General features: G+C 45.5%; 1 protein-coding gene across 2 annotated transcripts in view; it reads right to left on the bottom strand.

Moving 5' to 3' along the window:
- Window positions 1-19,467, bottom strand: part of VIPR2 (vasoactive intestinal peptide receptor 2) — a 113,261-nt gene that overhangs the window by 77,208 nt on the left and 16,586 nt on the right. For both annotated transcript variants that reach the window (XM_090047589.1, XM_090047588.1), the window contains exon 3: window positions 2,572-2,679. In XM_090047589.1, the coding sequence (XP_089903715.1) occupies window positions 2,572-2,679 (108 nt within the window). The remainder of the gene's footprint in view (window positions 1-2,571; window positions 2,680-19,467) is intronic.

Below are 19,467 nucleotides of genomic sequence, written 5' to 3'. Positions count from 1 at the left end.
AGACCTAGTTAAGATTACTCACAGTTGTCATTTTATAAAATCTTTAAGTTATGATATACTAAACAAAATTCATTAATACTGAAGTGAAAATCTTCATTTATAAATTAATCTGGTTATCCTTGATATTATAAGACAGAACCTGCTACCAATTTTGGGAATAAAGTACTTAGGTCTTCTCCAAAGACAGAACCCTTTTAAGAGTGTAATCTCTCTCACAGCTCTACATAGGGCTATGGAAAAAGAGATTATAACTGAAAACCCCTTATCTTTGTTGTCTATTTTGTTTATATTTATTTTCCTTTTTTTTGATAATACTATATTCCATATTTGTGATTATTTTGCTTGTCTTCAATTGTTATGCCCCCTAAGGCATGGTAAAGGATCTTACATGCCTGAATTGCCTGTGTCACAATCTTGATGTGGCTATGGGGAAAATTATTAGAATCTGGCTTACCATTTCTTACTTTACTAGAATAAAATAAGAATTACTTTGTGACTGAATTAATTGAGAATTACAGAATGTAAGAATTACTGATGAAATAACAATTATACTGAAAACCTGTTTATGAGCCACAGGTCGGAGACATTGTCTTGAGTCTTCCACATCCAAAATGAGTGATCATCAGGCTACTAGCTAATTTAAATACTCCACTTTCTGTTTTTTCATGTAAAGCATTGTAATGTCTTAGTTTCATTCCAGTGACAAATGGAAGCAATTTTTAAATCTTGAAACTTTTCACGGGACATGAAAAACATTGTGCTTCCATATCTTCCTGCCAGCTAAGAAACTGAAGTAATTCATACAACAATCAGTGAAGTTATTCATGTTATTATACACCACATAGGTTCAGGTAGGAGAGGTGAATCTCTGATATTCTGATAGTCACGTTCAGATAAGCAATGGAAAGCTTTATGTTAATTCTATAGTGCCCAGTTCTATAGACTCAAGTGCCTTGAGTCTATAGAACTGGGAACAAATCTTGTGGGAAGAGGCTTTCTGAATATATTTGATCAATGTTAAGGAGCTCTGGTCCATGTGATGTGTCATCTCTTACAAAGTTACAAAACAAAACATCCTGGGCACCTGAAGTGATTAAAGATGCCATGGTACTTTTTGCAAAAGTGGAGGTGTTACATTCTCTTGCTCAAAATCATGTTTAGGAAATTAAATTCTGACCCTTTAAATTCAGCCTCTAATTCACAGGACTATGGAATCATTGAAAAGTAAGCCTGGAAAGGACTTCCACCTAGTCCAACTCCCTACCAAAAGGCGATTAGATTATCCCTATCCAAACCATCCTATACAAATCCATTGTCTAATAAATTATTAAAACTACCCAGTCAACCCTGAAATAACCACAAGACATGACTAATATACAGCCAGCAAGCCAGATCCCATTAGTAGAGTCACATTACCCAGCCCATGAGGCTCCCCACAAGAAAGGAAATGTGTCAACAGCCAAGCAATGGCAGTTAACACTATTACTGCTTGTCCTTTTGCTAAATTTCCAGACCAGTGGGGAGCCCCACAGGTCAGATGACATGGCTCCATGCTCCAGATCTGGCCTGCAGACTAGCCCCATGCACTGGATCTAGCTCACAGGGCTAGATGACTTGGGCAGTAGTAGCATACAGAATTCTTCCTTACTCAGTAGTCATACGTACAACAGTAATATGGATACTAAGCAGCAGTCACTCCAAATAGAGCTAATTTTTTGTGACAGAACCAAAGTACTGTGGTGTATATGTATATGTAGTTTATTAAATATTTTCCCTCTTCCTTTTCAACAGAATGTCCCTGCATAACAGATTTGAGTCAAAAGAAGATCTTAATCATGTTTTGTATGTTCTAAAAATCTTTTCTTCCTTCTGTAATTTTGAGTAAGGAACAGTGACCCAGCTGTTGCTTGGCAGTAGAAATTCTAGTAATTCATCTTTAACTGATGTCCTGGTACACATTTGATCTTCACTCCTTACAACTTTTCCTCTATGTATCAGCAAATATAGAATAGACACTGAACAGATTTCTCCAGACTAAGATGCCTGGAGTTGCCTTGAAAAGGTAGATTCATTATTAGATCATCATTTTCAGAGCTGGTCTTAGGGAAAATGGTGCTTTGGGTGAATTTTTCATTTGGTGTTCCCCTGCCCCCCCAGGCTCCCCTCCTCCTTGGCAACCTCCCCAGGTCAGCAGTGCTGCTGCAGGCAGAAGCAGGCAGGCAGGGGCAGGTGCAGTCTGGTGGGGAGGGAGAACCACCCGCACTGCTTGGCCCAGCTCCTTCTGAGCAGTGGCTGGAAGTGGGCTGGGCAGTAGGGGTGGCTCCATCTTCCTGCTGGACTATGCCCCATACCCATGCCTGCCTGCCTCTGCCGGCAGCAGTGTCACTGACTTTTGGGGGAGGAGGGGAGCAGGGGCTGGGTACTGGTGTGTGTGCGCATGTTGTGGCGGGGGCACTCCCCTGACCACAGTACTCTTTGTGGTTGTCCATGTTACACATCCCTAAGGCCGGCTCTGATCATTATCATCATTGCCATCATGCATTGGAGATATTTAAAAGAAACTTAAAATACCTGGTTTGCTGAAATAGTCGCTAAATACTTTTGGACACGGGACAGTGACAGTCTCTCCAATTTCAGCAGGGCGCCAGCAAGTAAAGTTATCCCAAACTCCAACACACCCTGAAAACAAAAAAGTAACAAACCTGAGTCCATCCAAACTAAATTTTGATCACCGTATTCCTAAACCAACAGTTTTGCATAAGTAGTTCAAGGAGGATTACTCATTTAAGGAAATTTGCCATGACAATATTTACTATAAAATTAGAGCCCAATAATTACTCAGCCACTTTGCAAATCACCTCCTTTATTCTGGAATGCACTGGTTTACAAATTATCCTACAAATAATGTCATCTTGAGGTGACCATCCTGAATGGCTTATTATTAGGTAACAAAGATAACTTTTAATGAGTAATCTCTGAGTGTTCATATATATTTGTAAATTTGTAAATATCGCTTAATTAAGCACAATTGGATTTTTGTACCTACAGCTATTTGTATGGCGTCAAGAAAAAAATTCTAAAGGAGTCCATTGCACTCACCAACAGCAAAAGGAAAGATTTCCATCATGACTGTCCTCTCCCCCCAACCCAGCCTCTCTCTCACCCACTGACTCCTCAATCTACATCTTCACTAACTGCCTACCAGCCCAGCCTCTGGCTTCTTTACTTTCATTTCATCCAGGAAGAGCACACACCAACTGCAGAAACTTCCTCAGCCTGACAAAGGGTTTTTAAACACGAAAGATTGCTTAACATTTTTTTTCCAACTGTTTAAGTTGGTCTAATAAAAGATATCAGATTCACCCAAAGAACCTTGTCTGCCTATGTCCTTAGACCAACACGGCTACAACCAACACCCCTGCATCATGACTGGGGCACTTTCAAAAAATGTTCATAGAGTTACAAAATCAAATTTCCCCATCAAAAAGTTAATAGTTTCATATAAAATCACTCTAAATGATGATGGACAACTGGTTCCTCTCAACAGAGGGTTCCTTCCGACCCTAAAAATCTATGAAATCTATGAGAGCATCAAAGGACAAGCTAATTCAGAAACAGTTTACATCTAAGTACTGCTCTGTTAAAATGTTGATGCTCTTGGTGATTCAGTAGATTGAACATAGATAGGTCAACAGGATTACACTTTTTATATTCTAAAAAATGCCAGAAAAAAAATGAACCTGTTAAGAAATAAGCATGTTGCCAATTTTATTGTATAATATAAAGCTTAAACTTAATCATTCATTTAGTGTGCGAAGGATATTACCTGCTGCTGGTTTTACTCAACACGTAATAACATAATTGACACAGGATAGTATCACTTTCCCAACACTGATTATTGTTTATTTTTTAATTACTAAATATTAAATAATCTGATCCATGATCTAAAATGATATGCTTAACCATTTCTATTCCATATATCTGCAATTCAAAAAAGGTTAAAATCAATTTACATCTTATCTATATTATTCAGCAGAGCCAGCACTTCCAGAACTGGATTTCTATCTGCTTTCTGAAGTTTTACTAAAAAGACTTCAAAGCCTTTTTGTTATTTAAGGAAGCCATGACGTTAAGTGGGACTAGTGGCTTCCTGGAGCAATCTGCTAATTCATTAGTCCACCAGGACTAATGTATATTAAACTCTCTGCAACAGGAAAAGCTACAACATCCCAATACATTATTGGCTTTAAACAGAGGATTTCAATGATCCATATAAAAAAATACAAGGTTTCAAGACCAGTGAAGAAACTAAGTGTAATATTTATTGATAGGTGGAAACAAAAGAATAGGTGACAGGGTAAGAGACAGTCTGGTAGAACAGAAAATGGTAAACAGAAGTCCTGACACTCATTTCCCATCTCCAGTTGCTAGACAACACTTCCACTGCATTATTTGGGATTATAAACATGTGGCTTTTATTGACTTGAATTGCAGTGACATGACATAAAACTCTGCACGTTGGCTTGACTAATAAGAAATTAAAGTTATAAAGATAACACTATGTGAATACCTAAGAAATAAAAGATTTATGTAAAATCAAAGACAGAGATCTTCCTGTGCTGAGTTACTTCCCCACTGTATAAATCATAGCAATAAAAGCTTCATTCAATATACCTCAGTTACATAAAATATAGAAGAGATAGTATGCTCAGGCTGCTTACAGATGTTAAAAAAACCCAAAACAGTGCTTTACTTTAAACTCTGCACATCCCCAGTCCAGTGCATGCCCAGAAGAAGCATCATGTCACTTAGACTCAGCTCATGCAACATCTGTATAAATCGGGTGCTTTAGTGGGGCTTTTCTGGCACTTTTACCTAAAAGCTGATTAAATCAGTTTTAGACAAAACTGCCAAAACCCTTGCTGAAGCACCCAATCTATATGGATGCCGCAGAGCCGGGCTGAACTAATGTGTTCTGTGCCCAGTAAAGCGTGGAGTTTTTATGTTTTGTTTTTTTGGTTTTGTGGGGGTTTTGGGGTTGGTTTTTTTTTTTTTTTTGGGGGGGGGGTGTCATATCTGGCAGCAGTCTCAGCGCCTACCTTAAAAATGTGTACCCTAGACAGGTTGGCAAAGCTGTATGTTTAGAATAAGCCATCTTGGTGCTGTAAATCTCCACTTATTTTTCTTGACCTTATTCACGGTAAGTGTCCCAGGGGGACAGGATCAGAAAAGGGGGAAGCCTCGTTCGAAGGCAGATCCCGGACCAAGGCAGAGAAAGGAAAGAAAAAAACCCCAAAAAACCCACAAACTTATCTGTGGCAGAAGTCGGGGGGGAGTGAGGAAGTGCGCGGTGGAAAACCACCTGCGCGGTTGGTCAGCTGCATCCATATCCAGCTAGGAGAACTATTTAAATCTCAAACCCAGGGAAGGAGTATGGGGCCGAGCCAGAAACAGACAAGAGAAGTAGGCCTGACAGATGTAGGAACAACAAGGAAGGACGAATGGACTTCCTCAAAGAGCGAGACCTCCTGCTCAATTTACCAGGACTGCGCACAGACAGTCCAGGGCCTAGGGCAACTCAGGTCAAAGACAGGCTCCACAAAAAGGGGAACAATTGAGCCCAGAAAGGAAGATAGAGCCAAGGCATGTGAGATGAGGAGGAGGAAACAACCAACCAAAAGGGGATGAGAGCCTGAAAAAAGGCCTTCAGGTCTATGTAAATGACATCCCTAGGCAGGTCACGTGGTGGAGGCTGAGAAACATCATTGAAGAGAGAGTTGGAGGAGTGGCATACGTTAAGATCTACAAGGGATCAGTAGGAAGACTCACTGCCCAGGGAAAGATAGAACTTTGGAAAGAAGAATATGCCCAGAAGGCATTAAGGAGACAGTGGGAGCTATGGGGAAGGCTCCAAGACTTTCAGGGAGTCAGAGAGAGACAAGAAACCCTAAAATCTACCTGAAGAAAGGGACCCAGGTGTGTAGGAAGGGAACATGGATAGGCCAGAGAAGAGAGGGAGAAGAAACCCCAAAAAGTAGGCAGGAGCTTGGCCAGCAAAGGCTGGCTAATGTAGGGGGACTACCTGTGGCAGGTAAGTCCTAACAAATCCCACACGGTGCGCCTTGGGTAAAAGGCGAGTAGGAGGTGCCTGAAAACCTCCACCTCCTGTATCTGAGTTGCCGGGCGCCTGAAGAAAGGCCAAGAGAAAAGCTCCAGATGGATGCAACACCTCGCAAAAAGGAAGATCAGCCTCGGTGAGTCTTGATCTTAAGGGGGAGGTGTGTCGCAAAGCATGCAGGTGCCCTACTCCGTAGGGTGGAAACAGCTAGGCAGAGGGCCCTAGCAGGGAGTGGGGAGCTCACCTGGTGGTTACCAGGGCAGCCATAGTGGTAATAAAGAAGCACAGCTGTGGGTTGCACTGACCCCATCCCCAAGAAGGGGAGAGGAGAATTGGTATGGCCGAGGCTGCCTGAGCCCTGCAGGGGTGCGAGACCCCGAGGAAGAAATTTGGGGCCAGGCACGGCTACGGCCACCTGAGCCCCAAGGCTGCGGTAACCCCAGAGCAAGGGGTGGTGCAAGGAGGCCCCCCCCCGAGGCAAAGAGGTTGCGAGACCAGCCAGAGCACCTGCGGGGTTGCAAGACCAGCCGAACGTCTGGGATATCAGCGAGGCTTGGGGAGTGGTACAGGGGCAGTTGGAGCCACGCATAGCCCATAAGCCTGGGGTGCCGAGTCACACAATACAGAACAGGGGCCAGGATACAACAGAGCACTGTGTCCAAAGGGACAAAAGGCAGCCTCCCTTATACATGTAGAAGATCAAGACATGGCGGGCGAGAATGAGGGTGCTTTTAGACTAACTTGGTATGGTAGGGGGTGCTAGGGGAGATCACAGCCGCCCCTAGAACCCCACGCTGTGACACATTTGTGTTAAAGCACCTTCGTTCTCACCTGCCATGTCTTGATCTTTTATATGTATAAGGGAGGCTGCCTTTTGTCCCCTTGGACACGGTGCTCTGTTGTATCCTGGCCCCTGTTCTGTACTGTCTGGCTCATCTCACAACCCTGCGCCCCACAGGCACTCATCAATCACTGCCCCCTTTGCTCTGGGGCACTTATCACACTGCCCCCTGCTCTAGGGTTACCGCAGCCTTGGGGCTCAGGTGGCCGTAGCCGTGCCTGGTCCCAAATCTCCTCCTTGGGGTCTCGAACCCCCGCAGGGCTCAGGTGGCCTTGGCCTTACCTGGCCTCCAATTCTCCATGCCCCTTTTTGGGGCTGGGGTCAGTGCACCCCCGAATGCTGCACCCTCTCTGGTGCTGGGGTCCCCACGCTACCGTAGAGCCCCTATGAGGCCTCCTCCAACCCCTAATAGTGGGCGTTCCTCCGGTTGTAAACAGTAAACTGTCAACACAAACTCAAAGCCCCTTGACTGCAACACAAACTAAGCCATCCGGCTATAACCACATTCAAGCCTGTCACAGGGTCTCTCCCTCTCTCACCCATAACGACTGCCCGTGCATCCTGGCCTCTTCCTTTTCTCACTCTGGCACAGTTCCCACCCCTATGGCTGCTTGCAGGGAACTGCCTCCTTGGCCTCAGCCTGGGTTTATACATAGGTCAGGCCCTGCCCCTTCCGGAGAGCTGACTCACTGGTTCCCCGGGCAACCCACAGCTGTGCTTCTTTATTACTACTGTGACTGCCCTGGTAACCACCAGGTGAGCTCCCCACTGCCTGCTAGGGCCCTCTGCCTAGCTGTTTCCATCCTAAGGAGTAGGGCACCTGCATGCTCTGTGACACCCCTCCCCTCTTTATAGGGGCAGAGCACTGAGGTGCTCTGCAACAGTAAGAAATAGCTCTTTTTGCAAAGTATGGCAATATAAGGGGTAAGGTGCCACTCTGTGAATAAAGCCTACAGAGTTTGCTCCTCCAAGTACCAGGATTCATGTTCTATATGCTTGTGACCCCCAAAGCAGGCTCTGTGCTCTGTGGGAACAGCTTGTATGCTAGGAAGCTCAAGGAACAGAGAATTTCTCAGCTGCCCTAAGGTTATACAGCTCTCTGTTCAGGTCTCTTGTCTATGTGCTCTCATCTATCCCTGAACTCATGAAAGGGATTCCAGCAGGAAAATGATACCTGGAATAAAGCCTTTGAACATTTATTGTTTATACAAACTTCCACGGACGTGAGCCCTGCTGCCTGGTACAGTCACTCCTGGGTGCAGTGGGTATAAAACAAAGCCATTCTAATTTGGTAGCCTAAGCACTAACATGATAGCAAGTTTTCAAGAGGTGATGATAAATGGGGAACCTGATTCTCCACTACCTTGTTACCACTTTCACCTGTTAATGCACTGACAAAGTGAACATACATTTTCTTCCTGAAACTTTCTCCACACTGCAAAGGCCCTCCACCAATTAGATGCCAAGATCCCTAAACCTTAAGGAGAGTTAGTCACTTTTGAAGGGAAGCACTCTGCAGGTGTCTACCTGTAGTCCACAGAAAATATGAGACATTGGGGGAGGGTATCTGCACTCTCTGAAGGCCTGGACAAATGCTCACGGAGTTCTACTCGTTATGATGTAATATTAGTGTTTATGCAAAGTTCAAAAAATGTTTACCTCTGCCAATGCAGGTCACATGTGTTTTCCAATTGGCTAGAAGTCAGGAACAACATCAAGAACTGACATACAAGTATTCAAAAAGACAAGAACACTATTTTCTTCATCTGCCAGCTCTCATAACTAAAAAGATAACTGACAGAAAGAAAAAGCAAAATTCTTTTGCTCTAATGGATGTACAGTCCATGCCAGTGTAAACAAGTATTAGAGTACATAAGAATAATTAACATCTTGTGCCACTTCAGACCCCTTTAGTCTATCCCCATTTTCAATAACAATGAGCTGAAGCTGTGATCAGTCATGCAAATGTTCGTGCATACCCGTTAGAGCTGACAGCTTCTCCAGTTTTTCCACCAGGAGATTCAGCCAAATCACTATCAATCAGATTTCAGATCTGTAAATGTGAGGGTCACTTTTTCCCCCCAACATCCTCTATGTTAAATAGCAAATTTGCTATAATGATTTGCAAATCGTTCAGGAACCCTCACAGTTTTGCAACGGTTATACAGTATTTACACGTTTATACAGTATTTACATACCACACTCACCCTTCTCCCCACAGTAAACCCTCCAAAATTGGGGTGCATTATCTTAAGCAGGGAGGCTCATTTTTCTTCCCTTGAACAGAAGCAGGATAGAACAGAGTACGCAAAAATTGATTAACGGCTGCTAAAATGGGACACATTAGGTCACAACACTGGAAAAATAGGGTTTTTTCTATATTCTGTCTTCCAAAAACAAGGTACATTTTTTATTTAGGATACGAAAGAAAGTAAAGCAGTAACTGAATATGGTCTGCACTATGTATAGCAAATCCTGGGCCAAGCTGATTTGGGACCCAATTCCAGATCTTTACAGCAAAAATTAAATATCATATTAAAATATTCTGTACACAAAATATCTGGCATAAACATTCACACAGGTCCAATTCCTATGCCTTCCAAGTCAATAGTTTTAAATATTGTTGTCAATGAAAGCCAATTTTGGTCACCAAACTCTAAAATACTGGCTGGAATCAATGCAAATGTGGACACAGTCTGTCTCACTACTAGAAACAAGTGTTCTTTTCCTGAGGCAGTTTGCAAAGTCTTGGCCACAGAGAATGGTCAGGACATTAAAAGGCCAGGGCACTGCTGTGCTGAGACCTGTCATGCTGACTAGCTCTGAGCTGGAAGCTTGAGATGCGCGTGTGTGGTATGGAGCACAAGATGACATGCTTTGTTTTTCAGAGATTTTGGCAAGAAATCTGCATTTTGGTAATGAAAAGTCTGATATTTTTGTAAGAATTTTTTATGAATTTAGATTAAAATGGTTACTTCAAAAATTTAAAAAAAAAATAGGAAAAAACTCCCTTTGAAATTCCCTTGCCCTGTTTTGGGACCAATTCTACTGATAAAATAGTGTGCCATGGGATTTTCCCAAATATTTTTATAGGTTTCATTTATTAGTTTTTACTGTAGATGAAAGGACCGCAGTTCCTCTGAACTCACAGATCCACTGGGCCTAATAATAAGATAGATGTAATTTCAGCAAAAAGCCATCACCAAAAATCATGAGAGAAATGCAAGTGGCTGTCACCAGAATTCCACAGTTGACTTTCAGCCTTAATTTATGTATATTTTAAGGTTTATTTATTATTATATGTAGAAAGCACATAGAGCTGCTGAAGTGTCTGAGAGGTACGTGCAGTCGTGAAAGACTATGGGGTGCTGCTGAAAAAGAAAACCAAAAATGGAAATGCAGTTTGTGAAGTCTGTAGGAGCTTCTGAAAGTAGAACATTTTTAAAAGTATATAATTTTCTAGGTTTAAAATTACACTTGCCCTACCTCCTTTACCATGGAGGATCTTTAGTATAATTTCAGTTGGAGATTTGTTTTTGTTGTTAGAAAACACATAATCTGCTCAACTTGTTTAGAGGTGAGAAACAGCTAGCAATTCACATTTTATCTTTGCACTGGTACAGCCTTCCAACAGTATTCAATAGTTTTCAAAAGAGGACCTATCCTTATATGCAGTGGGCTCAGTCCAACACAATTTAAGTTAACAGGATTTTGCCATTAACTTCACCTGAAATAAGGATTAGACATCGCTGGAGAAGAACACTCTTTTCCTATGTGTCCATAGTATGTTTACCATAACCAGCTCATGCTATGTTAGGGTTTTATGTTGCTTGTTATCACTGAAGTAGCTTAGTGGCTACCACAAAAACTCAATAACAATGGGCTACACAGATTAGCTCTGGCTGTTCTCCTTTCCTGGGTAATCTTTTCTTTGAATTTTGTTTATTTTCGGTCCTGGGATTGTTTCTGACAGTTTTGATATGCTCTGTTTGTCCATTTATTAATTTAGAATATTTGGGGGTTTGAGGTGTTCAGCTATATGATGGTATTACTACTGGCTCTATTTTGCCAAGGTAGAAGTCTCTTTCCAAGAGAAGATTTCCCAAAGATCCTCAGCCTCTGCATTCAACTAATTTCCTCTAGAATTTTTACCTCTTCCCTACTTGCATTCCCCAGGTTGATAAACCTGTCCCCTACTGTTCCCAAACACAGATTGGGTTGAACCACATCTAAGAAAACATTTATCCAGGAATTTATTTTCTCATCAGAACAATTACAGTTCCTTCTTTTATACAGTCACTGAAATTAACTTTGCCAAATTTCAGCCCGTCTAAAACAGAGATGTAAACCATACAGCCTGTGGATCAGACCTAGCTTGTTGAGCTGTAGGATTTGGCCCATGGGTCACTGCACTGACCTGATATATTGGCCCTGGCCGCATGTGCTGACTCCAGAACTCACTGTGCATGCAGCATGTGGAGCTGGCACAGGGCATGAACTCCTGCAGCATGAGGACTGGAACTGGCACTGCATGCAGAACAGGGGGCCTGGGCTGTATGAGGCATCCTGGACTGACCCTCTGTACTGTCTGCAGCACCAGGTCTAGCCCACACACTATGGGCAGTGCATGGGGCTGGGCTGCATGCACCGCACACATGACAGGGGGTCAGTCCTGGCCCATCTAGCCCATGGGGTCAGATAAGTTTGACACCTGTGGTTTAAAATGTATCAGCTTGCCATACCTGAAATACCCAGATGTTGGAACAGATTGCCTCCATCACCACAGCCATTCATTGCATAAACTCTCATGTCTTGTACGTCCCTTTATGCTTTTCTACCCTGATGCACAGAATGAATCATGCCATTTGAATTACTTGTGACATATTTTTCTCTAGACTCTAGGTCATTCCCTATACATCCCTATATGTCTCAAATCCTATACTTGTCCACTGACATTCTTCATCTACAGAGAAAAAAACAGGTCCTTCACTCGTGTTATCCCACTGTTTGGAAGAGCTTCTGTGACTGTATCTAGCAGGGATCTCTTCTTAATCATCTCATAAGGATCTCTTCATTTCCATGGTCTACGACTTGCACCATCCCTACTAAAATAATTAAATCCAACTCTCTTAATTTCTTAGGTTCCCTTCATTCAGTAAGTTTAAATCTCTCTTCATACTCCCTTTTCAACCATGTTCACAGTGCCATCTTGTATATCCTAAATCAGCCCAAATTATATTGCTGGCTTTATTTAAATATTTGGTCTGAAATTATTCTGATGTATTCAGTGATACTTCAGCATGTGAAACACTGCAGAAACCAGCGTAAACTACATTACATTCCTCATGCTTTTATTTGTCCGAGTTCTGAAATAACACTCATCCTGGTGTCTGAGATCCTATCTTCTAGCATGAAAATTATTTATGTGTATAAATGTATAATACTAGGCTTGCGTGGGAAATTTTTGTTAACTTGCATACACATTAACCACTAGATGGCACTTTACAGTTGGATTCAAACAGTGCCAATTCAAACAAAGCCTTAATAAGTCTAGGAGGAAGTTACCAATTTTAATGGACTAAGTGTATTCAATATATAAAATAAAATGGAAGCTCTCAGAAAGAGCCATGTAATTATCAGCAACGCCACTGTTTTTTTTTTTTAGTTTAGGAAGCATTTAGATTCTGTACGTATCTGACATTCACTTGACAAGCAGACCACACATTAAAGAGGAAATTCGGGGTGCATGGCACTTATATGGGAGAAAGTTCTTTCTGTCCTTTATCTATATAAATGAGAATGAGAAGACAGCAGGAATAGAGAAATAGTGAACTTGGAAACAAAGCAAGTTTAGAACTAGACTGGTCAGCTGGTTAGTATGAATGATAAAAACCATACAACCATAACAATTCCACAATAGTGCTCTCTGCTGCTAGATTAGAACTACCTTGATGCTAGGGTTTTGCATCTACTTTACATTTATATAGAAATGGTATAGATGAAAACATACAGCACAAGAAAATGAACAATCTGGCCGAATATGAGCAGCAATGCACTAGGCAATCTAGAAAAGCTATCCTATGTATTTAGCTCAGAAACAGAATCTAGTTGGTCACCAATATTAAAAGGGAGTTAAATGGAGAAAAAAATTACTTACTAGTCAAACAACATTTTTAACTAAGGGAAAAGCTAAATGTATAAATGATTCTTTTGGTTAAAAAGAAGCCAAAATAAGTAGAATATTAGCTTCCATTTTAATGGATTTAGTTTTATAGCTACGGCTAGTCAAATATTTTTCTGTCATTTTTTCATGAATTATCTAGGGGGCTTTTGCTAAAAGAAGGTGTAAACAAAAAAGTGGCTGCTCCCTTGAAAATGTTCAGGTTTTCACAAGAAAACCCCCAAACCAAAGACTTTTTGTCAAAAACATCAATCAAATACATGTATAGGTTTTCAGATTTCTTTTTAACAAAAAATGTTGAAATATAAATAGAAAAATTGAGTTATTTAAATTTTCAATAAAAAATGTCTTTATTTTCCAATCTATTTTTCATATTGTTTGGGTATTATGAATATTTTTCAATATGCATGAATTGATGGCCCTGAACTCTATCTGCTGCTTCAATAATAGGTGATGTTATTGCTTGACAATACAACAGAAAGATAATTTTCCAGTGACCCGTGCTAAAGTTGAGGGGTTGCCATTTTCTTCTTACTATGCCACAAGATGTTTACTGCAGCTGCCTAATTAGCTCCACAGTAAACATCTGTTTCTACATGTGCAGTGCTATTATGAAGGAATAAACCAGTTAACTCCACAGTAGGTTGTAAATACAAGTACTATCCTACTGCAGAGTTTTTTACTCTTCAGCAGCACACATGTAGACACTGACCGGGCTGGCTGGAGCACAAGGATGCTTCAGTGCAGGGGCTGCCTCCTTGCTAGGCCCACACTGGAGTACCCTTGTGTCCCAGCCAACCCCTCCACAGCACGTTGAGCAGGTCAGAGCAGCCTCAGGCTGGCAGCCTGCCCTCCCAGCTCCCCTGCCAGCCAGGGGTGCTCTTACCCAGATCAACGTGCTGCAGTCCCAGGCAGACATTCAAATTGCACACCTGAGAACAATAAACTATGACATGACATGCACTGGAGTTTATTGCTCTGTGCTAATAAACCATGTTGACGTGCCCATTTACATATAAACTTATAGTTGCTCACTGAATATTACACACCAAATCTCAGTACCTTTGAAAACATTACCAAAAAGTCATGAAAGTCCTAATGAGAATGTGAGGCAATTTACAAGTTCTCTCTTCTGCCTAAAGAGATCTTGAGCATTCAACTAAAGAGACTGTTCCATAGTACACAATGAGAGCCAGCTGCTGTTAAGTCATAATCATGAAGAGAGAAACTGAGACAGCTGAGCTAATTCTGCTGAGGGCTCATTAAAATTAGCACCATATCTTTGAACCGAATACATTGGATAGAAAGCTACTATGGAGAGTAGAACATCAGGACTCAGCATTTACATTGACCTGGATCAATTAGCATAAATCCTACCTGTTCAGTGAGCTGGAGCTTCTTTGAAAGTATTATGTTCATTTCTAGTCACACTTGAGCCTGGTATCTTGTCACACTTGACCCTGGAAGCCATAACAGTAAATCACTAGCCACATCTACATGACATGCTAGCATAGTTTACTGCGCAGCAAGCGTGCACATCTACATGTGCAAACACTTACTGCACAGTAAAAATGCTTAATCATGAGTAAATTTGCTACCTGCAAATGCAAGTAGCAAATTTACGTATGATTAGTTGCTGCACAGTTATGCACGTGTAGATGCAGCCCGGGAACAAGTCTGCTCCTGGGTCAGCCCTGCCACTAGTGAGCCAGCCTGACACTAGCCCCAGGGCTCCAGGCTGGGAGCCTCTCCTACCCCAGGCCTTTAAAAGCCTGCAAGCACTCAAAGCCCTGGGGCATACCAGCAGAAAGCCTGAGGCCACTCCAGGCCCGCGTCCCCCTGGGAAGGCCTCAGGCTAGCTGCCCTAGCCTGCCTGCACCCCAGCACCACTGCCTGGCACCGCACTGCTGCACAGTTGCCAGGCCTGCACCATCCAGGCTGTAGGCTCCAGCCAGGCCTACCAGGCCCCAGGCTCAGCTGCAGGCAGCTTCTGACTGCTGGGGCCAGCTCCACCTGCCCACAACCCACCCCTAATAGCCTGACCTGAGCTTGCAGGTTCTGTAGGGCATTACGTCCACCACCCCCCGCCTGCACTCCCCAGCTGCAGGGCACAGGGATGTTTAGCATTGCCACAGGTAGCCCTCCAGGTGACAGCAGAGGTTGCAAGGCAGCCCAGACTTGCATCCAGAGTCCAGAGGAGAGCCACATGCATGATCAGAGGTCAGGAAAACATATCTTACGATGATAGGCTGAGAGACATGGGACTCTTTAGCCTGGAAAAGCATAGGCTCAGGGGTAATCTGATGGCCACCTGTAAGTTTATCAGGGGTGACCACCAGGATCTGGGGGAATGTTTGTTCACCAGAGCACCCCAAGGGATGACGAGGTCGAACGGTCACAAACTCCTGCAAGACCGTTTCAGGCTGGACATAAGGAAGAATTTCTTTACTGTCCGAGCCCCCAAGGTCTGGAACAGTCTGCCAGCGGAGGTGGTTCAAGCACCTACATTGAACAGCTTCAAGAGTAAATTGGATGCTTATCTTGCTGGGATCCTATGACCCCAGCTGACTTCCTGCCCTTTGGGCAGGGGGCTGGACTTGATGATCTCCCGAGGTCCCTTCCAGCCCTGATGTCTATGAAATCTATGCAATCCAATGCTGTTGTAACACAAGGTCCCATACCAGATGTGCAGACGTGCCCAGGGCACCATGGCCGCCACCAGCAGCAGGGCATAGTAGGTTGGGCACCCCCTGGTCTGTGCAAACTGCTCCTTGTGCACTGCATGGGACACGTGCAGCAGGGTCACGCTGGAGGCACAGCACCAGCACAGGAGACAGGGGAGGCTGGCCTTGGGATATATCCCTAGAGAAGCCGCCTGCAGGGAGGGTGGGGGTACAGGCAGCTCCTCATCCTAACCATCCAGAAGCCCCATGCCCCTTTATCCTGGGTGTCATAGGCTGGGCAGTGGCACAGAAGAGCAGTTAGCCTGCAGAAAAAGGGGGGGAGGGGGACAGGGAGCAGGGTCTGGAGCTGCAGCAGCAGGTGTTGTCAGGGAGCCTGGCCTGTCCCACCCTGGGAAGTAGGCAGGGGAGGCAGGCTGCCGGTGCCAAGTACACAGCAGCCCACCATCCCCAAGAAAACAAGCGGGGAAGGGGGCTCGGCTGGCAGCAGTCTGGGCCCAGGCCAACTCACCATGGTGCCCTGGCCACCTGTGCATGCCCAACTCCAGATCTGAGGTTGCACAGCACACAGCCTATGGTGCTGAGCTCTTACAAACAGCTGGAATGTTGCAAACTCTCACAAACAGCTTCTGTCTCATGGCTCTACAGGGCCTACAGTTGCATGTGTGGGAGAGGCCATGCTCTGCAGCTGCAATGCAGCCTCAGGGTTGCCACCAGCCACAGCCAGGGTCCTGCAGATGTGCTGGCTCCGCCAAAGGAGGACTCTGAACAGGACCCTCCTCCTGGATGGCCTGGTCACAATGTCAGAGGACCAGCTGGGGGATGCTTGGGCCTGGTGGGTGGAGGACGTGGCCCGCCAGAACAGGTGGAGAGCAGAGGATGTCACCCATGAGGAGGTGTGGGACTGGTACAAGGAGGTATGAGACTGGGTGGACCGAGTTCTGGGCGCAGCTCCTTGCCCTGGACTGTGGGACGGTGGAGGCTCTACGGGAGCAGAACACCATTCTGGCCCAGGCAGTGCAGGGCCAGGGCAAGGATGATAATCGCCAGGTGCTGGACACCCTTCTGGCTCTGACGGTCACCTCCAAGCCACTCACTCCCTGGGACAGCACAGAGAGGACACGGTACATAGTTTTCACAGGGAAGAAGGTGTTTTATTGTTGGTGGGTGGGGTAGGTGGTGGAAGGACTCTGTTGGGGAAGGAGGTGGGCTCTGTTTTTTGGGGAGGGAGGGGACAAGGGGGCTCTGTTTGTTAGGGAAGAAAGGGGAGGGAGGCTCTCATTGATGTAAGGGGAATAAAAACTTGTTCTTGTGAGATGCGTCTGCAATAAGCATGGTGCTGGGGGTGGGCAAGGGAGGGTCTGTGGGTGCTAGTGCAGGCAGGCTAGAGTGGGGAGTGCTGGAGGAGGTGTTCATCCAATGCCTCCGACACCCAGTGCCCTGGCCCCCACACGCAGGTGCACGGCTCTCCTGGGGCCTCAGTGGGAAAGTGGCCTCTGCTGCCACAGCTGCAACATGTGGTACTCCCACGGACAGGTTTCCTCTGCACACCATGCCTCCTCTGCCCAGGCCACATGGAAGAGCTCCCCCAAAGCCTCATAGATGATACGCAGCATGCAGGCTGTGATGATGACCCAGGGGAGGTTTTCCTCAGTAAACTCAAGGCACATGGTGAGGGTGTGCCAGCATTCCTTGAGGCAGCCAAAAGCACGCTTCACCTGGGCGTGGGTTCAGTCCAGGAAGCGGTTGAAATGGGCCTGGCAGGGGTTCAGGTGGCCAGTTTAGGGCCAGGGCAGGAGTGGGTAGGAGGACCCCTGATGAGCCAGGGTGGGACCATGATGGCACCCAGCTGCAGGTCTAGCACCCTGGTGCAGAGTGCCTGCTCTCCAACAGGTCCAGCAGGCTAAAGTTCCAGAAGATACAGGCATCGTAGGCACTGCCTGCCCAGCCGGCACTCACGTGTATGAAAGCACCTCAGTGGTCCATGATGGCCAGGAGCACCACAGAGTGAAAGCCCCTCCGGCTGTAGTATGGGTGGTCTCCATGGAGGGGGTAGGTGACAGGGGTGTGGGTTCCATCCAGGGCCCCGATGCACTGGGGGAATTTCCAGGCACAGAACCCTGCCATCACGGCCAGGGAGTTGTACACACAGAACAGTTTCCCCCAGCATGTCCTAGAGGGTGCCGCACATCTCCAGGATGGCCTCCTTGGTGGTGGCCTTGCCCATACCAAACAGGTGGCTGATGTACTACAGGCTGGTTGTTGTGGCCAGCTTGAGCAGGGACAGGGACAGGGACAGGCAGGTGTCTGTGGGGAGAGGTGGCTGCATGCCGGTGTGCTGCCACTTCAGGTGGGGCCGGAGCTGCTCCATGAGGTCCCAGAAGGTGGCCTGGGTCATCCTGAAGGTCTCCAGCCATTGCTCATCATCCCATGTGTGCTGGACGATGTGCCGCCACCAGTCCTGGCTGGCCCAGTGGTCCCAGAGGCATTGGAGTTGGAGGCAAAGGAGGGCAACAGCAGCCCTGGCAGTGGCATCCTGGAGCTCAGCATCAGCATTCCTGCTGGGGTCCAGTTAAATGGATGGAGTGCAGGCAGCAGGTGTGTAGCGGCCTCCCAGAGACAAAGCACGGCGGGTGAGTTGATGGTCGCTGTATGTGAGGGAGCCAGGAGGGGCGAGACAGCGGTAAGCCAGGTGACAGTTGGTGCAGCAGCCAGCAGGAGAGCGGGACACTGGCTGTCATTGCCAGGGGCAGGGGCTGAAGCAACCATGGTGCAAGGAGGCACAGATGGTGAGGACAGAGCTGCTGCATACTGTACCTACACTGGCCACGCTGCTCCAGTGGCTGGCCAGAGAGCAGTGAGCGAGGCTGCCTTCTGAAGAGGGCTGCTGACTGCTGGCAGCTGCAGCCAGAGCCTGGAGCTCCCCACCCTGGTGGCATTGCAAGGCCCCAGGAAGCAGGAATAGATTGGCAGCAAATCTGTTCCTGCATCCCTGGACAAGTAGACACATGCCCGGTATCATTTACTCACGAGTAACTGGTGCTGCATCAAATGCATGCATAGATGCGCCCACTATGTCCAAGTCTATCTGCCAAGAAAAGGGAATAAGTTTATAGCTAGTTTTATATGAAGAAAAAGCTTTTCTTTTTTATTAGCTGTTGCTATTTAAGTAATGTTTGTAAAAAGTCCAGATAGGTCATGAGGCTCGGTACTTACTAAGGCCAGAACCAGGTAGGTATTGGTGCCTCAGGGCAAATATTGATAAAGATCAATTCAGTTCCAGTAGCTATAAAACTCATTAGACACTTAAGTTTCTTTGACACCTATATTTTTGGCCTTTCCCAACTCCTGGCACCTATACTTAGGCTTCTGGGCATCTCTGTAAGGTACCCAGGCTTGGGAATTGGTGTCTATATCCTGCCTAAGCTCTGCTGTGATCCAGGATGGACAGAGGACAGTGCCTAAACCAGTGGCATTCAAACTTTTTAGCCTTAAGGCACCCCTCTCTAGCTTTTGTGAATTACATGGCATCCCACTTCAGTACTTGCCTCCTTGCAGAGGGGCCAAGCAGCGTGGATGGGAGAGCAGCCAAGCAGAAAAAGCCTAGGTCTGCCCTGATCTGCTTTTCTCCTCACGCCTGGAGCCT

The sequence above is a fragment of the Crocodylus siamensis genome, chromosome 5, assembly GCF_052110815.1.
Source record: "Crocodylus siamensis isolate JL-2025a chromosome 5, ASM5211081v1, whole genome shotgun sequence".
NCBI lineage: Eukaryota > Metazoa > Chordata > Crocodylia > Crocodylidae > Crocodylus > Crocodylus siamensis.
This window is presented reverse-complemented; position numbering and strand designations above follow the sequence as displayed.